Genomic DNA, 11,719 nt, shown 5'->3' with positions numbered 1-11,719 from the left:
CCAGCCCTGAATGCTCACGAAAAGGATCAGAAGCAAGTCTGAGCAGCAAAATTCAGCTCTCAATTCACACTTCTACAATCCTGGCTTTCTGAGATCATTGTTTTTGTTTGCGCTAAGCCCTAATTGCTTTTATCCTGCTTTGGTCAAACGCAGCCCAACTTGCACAGCTGCTACCATGCTGAAGACACTGCAATGGGAGGGAAGAAAAAATACTGTGGGGTCATGTGGTTTTCTTTTCTGCTAAAACATCCAGTGCTGACTGCAATAGACTTTCCCCGAGGCTGACTCGTCCCGTACCTGATATTAACTTCTTCCAGTGGAAGTGTAATGGGAAAGGAGAATATTTTCAAGACTCAGTTCAATTCAGACTTTGTTCCTAAGATAAATGCTAATGCATTTAAAAGGGAATTTAAAAACCTTACTAACCAACTGGCAGTAAATTGCTGTGGCTCAGAGGCTTTTGTTGCTGTCAGTCTCTGCAGGTTCAGTGCCCATGGGCAAATGGAGGAACAGAGTTGAACTGGGGATTGGCACCACACCCGACCGGGAATGGTGCAAAGGCTGAGCTCACTGCAGAGGCTGCACGGAAAAGCAGAGAGGAGAAAGTGGGTTTGGTTTGGTTGTCTGAAAAATGAAGTTTTTATGGTAGTTGTACAAGATTGACGAGTTTCACGGGCTCGTTCTTCTGCCCGGATTGACGCGGGCGAGCTTCTAGCCCATCCTGGGGGCGGACACCGGCAGCCTGAGGAACCGCGGAAAGCAGACTTCTGCTTTCGGAGCCTGCCCTGTGCTCACTGTGCCACGCGCCGAGATGACGGCGAGCTCTGCGCGGTGCGGCCCTACTCTGCTGCTGCTGCTCTTCTCCCCAGCCCTGTGGGCAGCGGAGATTTCCTGCAGGAACGAAGACGGGGAGGCAGTGGACTGGTAAGTAAGCACCGTACATGGGAGGGAAATTGGATGAGTAAATAATGCCTAAAATTACACTGTGCAAAGTGTCACTGGGAAGTAATGCAGAGCAATCATTGGTTTAATCCTTCTTGCCTTTGAGTAGCTGAATTTTGCGTTAGGAAAACCTACCTAGGCTAGTTACTGAAAGGTGATTTCATTCCATGGAACCAACCGCACTGCTCTGTTATGACTAACTGCAAAATAATGACAGATTTACACAGCGTTCATGTCTGATGATCAAAGCCTGCCTCACCTGTGTTCCAGTGCCAGCACCACAACTGCCTGCAGCAGCACTGCTGGGAAGATGCCCGCACCCTGCCCTGATCTCACTGATGGCCCCTGGCCACGCGAGAGAGCTGAGACCCAGTTTCCTCCCAAGTGGGCTAGGAGACGCAGAAGGAGTGCAGGCAGCCATGGCTGTGTGGGAAAGCGGTGTCTGGCAGCACTCAGCCAGCACTTAGGTGCCAAGTGATTAACTGGATTAATGCACCTTGAAGATGAAAGACACGAAGTGTAATCACGTAACAGCCAACCCAGGTTTAGAAAGTAAAGCAAGGGTTCTTAAAAAAGGAAAGAAAAGAAAAAAAAAACACTGAACCCTCTGAAAGACAAATATCAACCACTTTAAAATAAGAATGATAGAGCAGCTATTAGTTCAGATTTGAGCGATAGAGGAGGTGGTGCTGCTCCGTACCACCACCCTCACACATGGCTCACCAGAGGCTCCCAAGCAGAGGCAGCATGCTGCTCACATTGAGCTCCTGAGGGACTGGCCTAGCCCCATCCCGCTTACCAATGCACCTCCAGATAAAAGTCACTTTTTGGGAATCAGAATCTGAATTGGTACAGGCAGGCAAGAAATGGGTGATAAGAAAGATTTCATTTCTCTGTAGAACAATGATTTCTTTCAGAGTGAGTTGCAGACCCTGGTCCCTACTGATAGGAGTAGTAGGGAGAAGAGGGGAGATCTTCCAAACATTTCGTGACCTAGTAAAAGAGAAGCTTGCCTGTCAGCATAGTCATGCTTGCTTATTGACAAACATCTTCTGCTTCTTCCTGATTCTGAAGTCAGTTGCTACGAAACAGAACTGAAACTGCTGAGAAAAGCTTCCTCTTAACCAAAGGATGTTGACGCCCTTTCAAACAAACACAGCTTTTCCTTTTTTTTTTATTTTCACTTAGCAAGAGCTGTATGTGAGTCTCTGCTGTTTAGTGGCTTCCTGCTGCAATTCTCCATAATTGCTTATTACCAGTACTCACACACCTTTTCTTTGCTGCTAGACAGAAGGAATCACTTCCCTTATGCACTCTGATCCCTCCATGGAAATGTCCAAGGCTGGGTGGGAGGGGGCTTTGGGCAACTCAGGTTACTGCGAGGCATCCCACTGGGGGACAGCTGGATCCGTAAGGTCCCTTCCAACCCAAACTGTGCCATGAATCTGTGCTCCCACCTGTGTCCTCGGCTTGCCTGCACTTCCTTCCATGAGTGGTAGGGCTGGCAATGGCCACAGGTGCTGTTTCACCTGAGAGCTCACCTCACCACCTCCTGCATGAAGCATACGGCCCCAGGACCGCTGCCCTTAGGAGAGCAGAGGTCTCTGCTTTATTGGCTCAAGTTCACTGCACTCTTTGAGAATCATCTTGTGCACACAGAGCCAGGGATTGAAGCCAGGACTGTGCATTGGTTTTTATAGGATGTGGAAAAAAGAGATTAAAAGATGGTTAAAATTGCTTCTAGTAATTTAGTGCTCACTCAGAAGCAAACATCGTTGCTGGGTTAATCAAATTCTTTGCTGCTAATGACTTTGCTTTTTCCTGATTGTCAGGAAAGTAATTTCAGTCCACTCCCACAACACTTCAATACTTTAAACTCTTGAGAGACTTCCTGTGCACAGTTAGCAGTGAGGACTTTTATCCAGCTTCAATTGTTGAGGCACTCAGCTGTCAGGTTGAGCACTCAGCTCACCTTGGAGTGGGCATTCCTGTAAGCACATCAGCTGCAGGGCTGTAAACATGGGGAGAGCACTGACATTCCAGAACATTTTGAGGAGTTTGGAAAGGCTTCAGGCAGCAGTTCTTGGCACATCTTCTACCTGTATAACTACTACTATTTGGCTTCTTTCCAAAACCTCATTGCAAGTGAAAGGATGGCTGCAGCTTCTCAAGTAGGAAACGCTCTCACCAGACCTCCCCTGCAAATGCCTTCTTCACCTTCTCCTGGAACATCCCTCAGACAGTAGGATGCAGGTGGATTACAAGAATCACTAGCATGGTGTGTGCTTCTCCTCAGCCTGTACATGTGCCCTTCACATGGACTAAATGTCCCTCTAGCAAAATGCTCTTCTGGTGCTTTTACCTGCTTTCTGAGCTGCCTTTTTTTTTTTTTTTTTTTTTTTTTTAAACCAACTGTAATTTATCTGGGCAGGACCTACTCCTCCTGACATACTCATAGTGTTAAGTGCAGTCAGACTGCATTATTGCTAAGTACTATACACAGGACTGAAAATAATGCCGCTCAGTTCTTACTATTGACATAAATAACAAATTACTTGAGCAGAGCACTCAAAGCAAGTGGCTCAATTAATTAGACTGCAATTAATCCCATGGACTTTTGCACTAGGAAAACCTGTTTACTTCATCAGAGACACTAGTAGAAATGGACCCATTTACCAATAATGTCAAGTACTCTGCAATTTTGAAGAGATTTGTGTTTCTTACTAATTCTTTGTAAATATTCCACTTGCAACAGCTCAGCAGAATGTGAGTCTGCTATTGAAGGATTGTAATTAATTGTGATTTTGTGCTTATTTATATGTATGTACGAACAAGTGGAATTATATAATTTTATAATTTAATATACAGCGTAATTGTGGCTCATATAAATACATAATTCTATTTGTGTAGAATAAGAAATTGATGGTAAGAGTTATCCATATTGACCAAGAGAATGACAGACTGAGTTTGGGAGCTGAAGTTCAGGCTCAGTCTTTTCCTGTTTACAAAAGCCAGAAGCAAGCAGGATTGATTTGGCGGCTGCATGGGACGCCAAAGGATGTCCCCACAGTGCGCATCCCTGCATAGGTTTCCCTGCTGCATCTCCCTGATGCTGAGCTCACAGTTCAGTCACTGAAATGCCAGGCAGAGCTCATTCAGCCTCATCCTCTCAGCAGCCTTTTGCAGAGGGTGAAAACCCCATAAAGATGCAGGACGGAGTTTTGCTCAAAGACGCTTACGTTCACATTTTAGCCACAGGAGGGACATGGGTGCAGTGAGGGAAAACTAAGGCTAGTTATTCTGGGGTACTGACAGCAGTGTGGCCTGGGTAGTTTGGTACTGGCTAAGCCTCTTCAGAGAAGCAGACTGAATGAACCTGCAGGGACAAGGTGCTGCTGGCTCCAGAATGTTAGCACTGGTGCCCCTGTGCAGGCATCCCTGTGGTCACCTTGGTCCTTACATGCTCATGGGGGAGAAGAGATGGACCTATGTGTTCAGACAGAATGGTTTGTGAGAAAAACAAAATTTGTTTGTCACTGCTGCAGGTTTGCTCTGTACAAGCTGCCAAAGCACACCAAAGGAGATGGCACAGGGCTGGGCCTGGAGTACCTGTACATGGACAGCCTAGCGCAGCAGTGGCAGCCTGGCAGGTACCTTGTCAACATGACACAGAGTGCTCTGGGACAGACACTGGGGCAGCTCTACAAAGCATATGAGTCCAAGGTAAGTAAGGTTTAATTGCTATGTTGCTAGCATGTCTACTTGACTCCACATGCAAATTAAATGAAACCAGCCAAAATAAGCATGTAGGACTATAGCCAAACCTGACTGACTAGATCTGCTAATATGCATCAAGGTGAGCATAATGGTGGCTTGGCAGATCATTTGCAGTTCTGGCTACAATTAGAATCATAGAATCGTAGAATTGTTTGAGTTGGAAAGGACCCCTAAATGTCAGCTACCCCAACTTCCCTGCATTGAACAGAGGCACCTACAGCTCGATCAAGTACTCAGAGCCCTGTCCAGGTTGACATTGCAAGTATCCAGGGCATCCACTGCCTCGCTGGGCAACCTGCTCCAATGTCTCCACCCTAATTGTAAAGAGCTTTTAAATATTTTGCCTATATTCAAAATTAGAATTAGAAGTTACCCTAGAAATTTCTAGTTGAGCCTTTCATACATTTGAAGTCTATCAAATAGATTGTCTATCAAATAGATGAACGTTGCTGCACAGTCCCCATGGCTTTGTTTCTGCGATTTCTGTTGAGTGGTGGCTGAAACACAGAGCCAGCTGTCAGCCAGCCCGGTGCCGATTACCAAAGACCAGCCTCCTTAGCCCTCCCAGCTGCATGTGTTTCATGTTTTACCTTAGATCACATTTGGGTTTTGCTGTTGCCTTCTGGCTGCTTCACCAGTAATGATTTCTTTTTCTACTCAGAAACTTCCTATATAGTGTGATTATAAAATACCACAAGATCTGCCCATGGTTATTTTTTAGCATCTACACATTGTTCTCATTCTTAGGAATCTGGGTGTGTCTTTGCAATTCTGCTGTGGGTTAGTGGTAGGGTGTCATTATATTTATATGTAAAAAAAAATTGGTCAAATATTGCCAAACCACTCGACTCTCCTATTCTGTATCACACTGGAGCTGTAGTACAAACAATCTTTACAAGCTCACAATGCTGAGCTATGCTGGTGCCATCTTCCTACCCTGCTAGCGTTTGCAAACTGCACATCAGGTGGGGAAATGTCTCTCAACACCTTTGAAGTTCTTAATTTGAGGCAAATAAGATGCAGCTGTATGTAAATTTTTTTGTAAAAAATATTCACTGTTTGTCCTTCATTAGAATATTTGTCATGGCTTCTTTTCCTGAGCAGACATTTTCACAGGACCTTGTTGCTAAGTGAGAAAGAGATACACAGAAAAGCAGAGGGTGGGAAGTTCTGGGAAATTGTTGCCCAACAGAACCCATGGAAATTGTCTTCTTCAGCATATTGAGCCTCAAGGACTGTTGCAATGATTGAGAGAACTTCTGCTTGATATTAACCAGGATCCTAATGCTGAGTCTTCAAGTTTATTTTAGTGTAAGCTCTGTGGAGATGGTGGCAGCTGACATGGGAAAGAGTCTCATGATGTATGTAGAGATCTGCTGAATTCTTTCAGCAAAAATTGTTTGCTTAAAGGCCTTCCTCTTACTGAATGTTGTGTTTCAGAAATGTGTGTTTCCCTGCAGAGGAACAACACTGTGTATGCAATCTATAACGATGAAGTCCCTCATTCAGGCTCCATCAGCTGGAAAAGAGGACACACCAAAGGTACAAGGGGAGTCCCCAGCTTTCCTGCTTTTTGAAGTTGTGGAATTTGTTTGTTTGTCAATCTGCATATCTAAAAATCCTGCCTAAAACAAAAGCAATTTGCATGATGAGTGGTTTGCAGTGCAGTGATAGACGCAGTTGCTTCTATTCTGGTTCTGCTGTGCCTGTGCTGTGTTGAAGAGCTCTTAGGGATTAGGGACCCTTTGTTTTCAAGAGTGGAAACTCATGTATCTCCTTCAGCAAGTAAAGACACTGAGTCGTCCTGAGCTGGCTATGTGACAGCAGCACCCAGTGCAAGGGGAAAGGCACCCTGTGAGACAGTTAGCCTCTGAACTTCCAGCTTTCTATCTCTGTGGAAGGATTATAGAAGCACTTAAGTAAGCGGTGACAGTATAGCCACAGAGCTGCTGTGCAGTCCTGGTGGTCCCTCGAGGAAGCAGATGGGACTTGCCCAGCCTGGTGCTGGAGAGCCTTGGCAGGGCTGTATCTGGCTGCAGAGCTGGGGGCTGCTCCCTGGGCCCCTGCCTACCTGCAGTGTGGGCATCCTGCACTGAGCACAGTGATAAAATGAAGGGAAGAGGAGGGGGCCGTGAGGAATGAGTCACAGACATTAAACCATCAGATTTTTCAGAGACAATATTTGAGCAGAGAATGAAAAAGTTTTGCAAAGGTTTTCTTTGAAAGCACAGAGGTGACAGTTCAAGTTAGGCTATGCAGCCAAGAATTAATGCAATTTTAGCACAATATCAGTGTTTTCTATAGCCCATTAATATACTGTAGAATCAGTTTCACTGTAGACATTAGCACACTAAAGCATGGTGTCTGCAGCAGCAAATCCAAAGCGGGGCACCACTGTGATGTCTCAGGGCTTACATCATTCCTTTGACATAACCTTCCTCTAACAGGATTTCTACTCTTGGACAAATCACAAGGCTTCTGGGTGATCCACAGCGTGCCCTTGTTCCCCCCCTTTCCCGAGGACGGCTATGGTTACCCAGCCAGTGGGGAGTTCTATGGACAGACAGCCATGTGCATAACCTTCACATATGAGCAGTTCATAGAAATAGGTAAGGAAACCTCCCTAAGAATGCCTTTGCACCACTGCAACTCTCTGAATCCTTTCCTTTTTGCTGTCCCTCCAAAATTATTTGCTTTTGTCCTCCACTATCAAATTTGGTAACTAAGTAGGGTCTGGAAATTGCGTACTTGGCTTTCAGTTCTATTTATCGAGTTCTTCCTGTGGGAATGTGGGAAATCCACTTTTCCACTCTCTCTCCATCTCCCATGGGGTCTATTGAGGTAATAATAGTCACAAGCACATATTGAGGGCAAAGTCAGCCCATACATATCAAGTGCTTTAGAAATATAAAGGAGGATGGGTCTTCATTTTTAACAGAAGTAATAGCTTATTCAGCTGCTGTAGTCTCAGTTCTACAAATGCAAAGCAATTACTGCTTGAGCAGGAATGGTGGCCTTGACATCAGAAGTAGAAACTATGGAAAAAATACTCCCCAGAATTTCTGCAGGTACTTTTTGCCACATAAAAAGTGAACCCTAAAAATAAGAAAAATAAAATCTGTAAGATTTAGAAGTACCTGACACTGGAGGTCCTGAATAAGGACTATCAAAAGGCATGGTAAGATGACACACTTACATCTTCCTTAACACCTTTTACATTGTTTTTTGCTCTTTGCTCAGTTACAAGTGCCAGATTTTATCAAAGAAATCCATAAGATTGTAAACGAACAAGCTGGGCACACTATGGAGCTGTCAAAACCAAGATCCTGCTCCTGGAGGTGCACCTTTGCTGGTGGTTAGGGAAAGGGAAGAAGAAAATGAGAAGCACAGTAATGTTTTCTTGCTCTATCCTCCCAGCTTCTGGTGATCTGTGGTTTAGGGTTTTCCTGAGCTGAAAATTCTGGAAAGTTCCTGATGGAGTCATCTTCATGAACTCATCACTCATGGATCTATTTGTATCCTTCTTCTTTATGAAATCTACAGCAAGGACTGAGCACTGTACAGAGAACTTTCCTCTGCAGATTCAGTCCAGATTCTGAAAGTCAAACTCTATTCTCCCTAAAATCAAGCTAGGTGCTTGGTCAGCTTTTCTCTTTGGCTTTGGCTTGGCAAGTGTTACTGAGTGGAAACTCCTCCTGTAGATACAGACTTGAATTCACACGTGCCACTTGAGCACTGTGTGACCACTCAGAGGCTTGAAGATGATCATGGAGGGATGTGGCATGGCCCTTCTGCTGAGAGCAGAGAGGTGTACATGGTAAAAATGGAGCTTACTCTCCCAGCCAGGCTATGTGCTGCAGAGCCAGTCTGAACTCAAAGCAATTAAACACATTTTTGATTGCTAAAACAAGCAACTTCGACACTGAACTCCTCTAGGAGATAAATTGTGAAGATTAGAAAGGATTTGTTTTTCTGTTCCCAGGCAGAACTTTACTGTCTTGATTGCTTCACTTTAACCTATTTTCATTTTGCTTGTTTTCATTTCTTTGTGGATTTTTTGTGTTGTTTGGGGGCTTTTGTTTCTGTTTTTTTGTTTGTTTGTTTACTTGCTTTTTTCCAGACCAACAGATGCTGAGCTCTAATCCAGAAATCTACAGCTGCTCCCTCCCTGATACCTTCCAAGCCGATCTCCCAAACCTTCAAAAGCTCTGTGCAGGCTCCAGGCTGCCCTCAGGCCCCCTGCGCCGCCTCTCCAAGCTGCAGTCGGCACGTGGGGAAGACTTTCTCCACTTTGCAAAGTCTAATTCTTTTGTGGATGGTAAGTGAAAGTGCTGTTATCTATCATGTGCCTAAGCATGCAGTGAGCAGTCAGTATATCCTTTGGCAATATTTTCTTTGAGGGGAAGAAAAGAATTTCAGCTTCAGAAATAAATGTTGCAGAGTGGGGAATGGTCTTCTGTCATTCTGTCAGCCCTACAAAGTGAAAAGCTATCTGGTCTCTCAGATGTCTTACATTGCACGTTAATGGGGTTGTCAGAAATTTTCTATCCTGCTATTCAACTGTAGCAGCAAAGAACAAAAATGACGTTTGAACAATCTATTTTTTTTTGTTATGAAGAACTGAGTTTTTTTGTTATATTTTTGTTTCCTTTATTTCTTATTGATTATTTCTAACAAGTTTTCCAGCAAAAGAAGGGAAAACAAGAATGAATTTGGGAAATAAAACTCAAAATAAGGGGAGGTTGGGGGCAAAATCTCTTCTGGTTCACTTCAGGCATTGGAGCAAAGTTAGCTCAGTTTAGGTGATCCTTTTTGGTTCCTTCTTAAATGAAGGAAAATGAAGGGCTGATTTCTCCCGTCCTCTGCTATCCCACAGATATCTACGTGGCCTGGGTGGCTCAGGAACTGAAGACTGACTTATTGGCAGAATCCTGGCAGCACTCTGGCCAAAAGCTTCCCTCAAACTGCTCTCTCCCGTACTATGTCTACAACGTAAATCTCATAGGGACGCCACTGAATTCCACCTTCCATTCGATCCAGGATCACTCCAAATGGTCTGTTTCAATGAAGGATGAAGTTCAGTGGACTTGCATTGGAGACCTAAACCGTGCTGTTGAGCAAGCTTGGAGGAGTGGTGGGTTCATCTGTACGCAGAACAAACACATCTACAATGCTTTTAGACATTTGGTGATCCACTACGAAAGTTGCAATGATGCTTCCACGTGGATATAAATAGACTGTTCCTCCCAGACAGCATAGCCCCTTATTACATAAAATGTGTAGGAAATATCTCCCATAAATTATATTTTCTCTCTGAAAAAAAAATGTCCCTGTGAGTTACCAGATGTGCTAGACTTTCACTTCATTAGCTATAAAAGCAGACATTTTATGGGTAAAACGTGGCTGTTTTTTTCCCTGCACTGTGTCACCGAGGCAAAGTGCGCTGCTGCCAGCAGTGGTTCACAGGGGACATCAGTGAGAAATGCTGGACAGGAGATGTGAGGAAAAATGAAAATTTGCCTTGCTATGCAGGCTGTCTGGAATGGGCTATTGACAGGAGAAAATTACCCCAAAATGCTTCAAAATCTCCGCCCGTTCCAGGTTCTGTTGAAATCAGATCATGTCTGCTGAGGCTGGGCTGAATTTCTTAAAACTCAGGCGTAATTGTATGCAGACAGGAAGACAAGTAGTCTGGGGACAAGAAGGCTTCATTTTTATGATTAATTTTTGGAAAAGAAATGAGCTTTGAATCATTTGTTACCAATAGCTTGGGAATGTTTCTAGTGCTTTTATTCATGTGCAGCAATCATATAAACCAATAAACACGTCCAAAAAATGAATGAATAAAATAAATTAAGAGAAAAGATGTTCTTTTTATGGTCTCTCTCTTCCATCTATAGCTATTTGTGATTGGTTATATGGTTTTATAGCTGCCAAAGGAAAAATTGAGAAAATTAGGGGGAAAAAAAGAGAGAAGAAAATATTTGAAGATGTTATTTCATCTACATTTTTACACTGCAGATAATGTGGCTGTTAATTTTTGATACCTCCATTCTCAGGCCTAGCATTTGAAGTCTGCATAGATTTGCTATAAAGACAAAGCTAACTTGCAAACTTGTGGTAGCATTTTTTGAATCAATTTTTAATATGTTCCTAGGTACATTTGTAGGATTGTATCTCACTTGTTAGTTAGTTGTGTTTTTTTTTTCCTGAATTGCTATAAACTTCTGTTTGAAGGTTTGCTTGCCCTGCTAATATTTCTGTTTTGCTGTGTTTGTAGTCCATACCCCTGACTGTATACAAGTGTCAAATAGCTATAAAGAAATACCCTTTGACCACAAGAATTTACTGAAGACTTCCTTCCCTTTCCATCCTGAAAAAGTCAATCAATCAACAAAGTGTTCAAAGTACCAAATAAATTAATGTCGTATCACATTGCAGTGTACTTCTTGAAGAAATAAAATTACTGTATCTGGCCTGGTTAATGGGGAGAACTGTGCAGAACTGGATTGTATGTTTAGTCGACCTGGATTGAAGATAAAACTGATACTCATAGCTCAGTGAAAATAATGTAAATAGTTGAGATATTTTGCATGAAATAGACTTTTTTCTTTACATATGAGCAAAATTTTTACAAATAATGTGTTAAATAATATTTTTCCTCGGAAGCTTGTCAGATTATTTTATGTGCCTGCTTTCCATTGTTTCACTAGCTGTGGTCAAGTAATAACTATTTGTGGCTGTGAAAATTGCCTGTTAGACAGCATTGGGTGCTGCAACAGTAAGGTTTTGCTTGGATAATCCAAGATAAAATTTGTCTTGTCCACTTTTTCATTGCAGACACTGACCTAACTGGCTTGACCTCTCGCATCTTGCCCACAGCACCACATGTTCGTGACCTTAGTGTACAGGAACAACACGGAGCCCTTCACTGGAATCAACTCAGGTGAGGTGCTCCATGGTGCACCAGAGGGCTCCACCACCTGTATTTCGTATGGGA

General features: G+C 43.4%; 1 protein-coding gene across 1 annotated transcript; it reads left to right on the top strand.

The window, feature by feature from the left end:
• Positions 1 to 321: 321 nt before the first annotated feature.
• On the top strand, positions 322 to 11,182 carry DNASE2B (deoxyribonuclease 2 beta). Its single transcript, XM_003208729.5, has 6 exons — positions 322 to 924; positions 4,488 to 4,665; positions 6,180 to 6,261; positions 7,167 to 7,328; positions 8,840 to 9,037; positions 9,596 to 11,182. Exons 1-6 carry the CDS (start codon positions 812 to 814, stop codon positions 9,949 to 9,951), a joined length of 1,089 nt encoding a protein of 362 aa, XP_003208777.1. The 5' UTR covers positions 322 to 811; the 3' UTR covers positions 9,952 to 11,182.
• The last annotated feature ends 537 nt before the right edge of the window (positions 11,183 to 11,719 follow it).

The sequence above is a fragment of the Meleagris gallopavo genome, chromosome 10 (assembly GCF_905368555.1).
Source record: "Meleagris gallopavo chromosome 10, MGAL_WU_HG_1.1, whole genome shotgun sequence".
NCBI lineage: Eukaryota > Metazoa > Chordata > Aves > Galliformes > Phasianidae > Meleagris > Meleagris gallopavo.
Note: the sequence above shows the minus strand (reverse complement) of the source record. Positions and strands in the feature narration are given on the sequence as shown.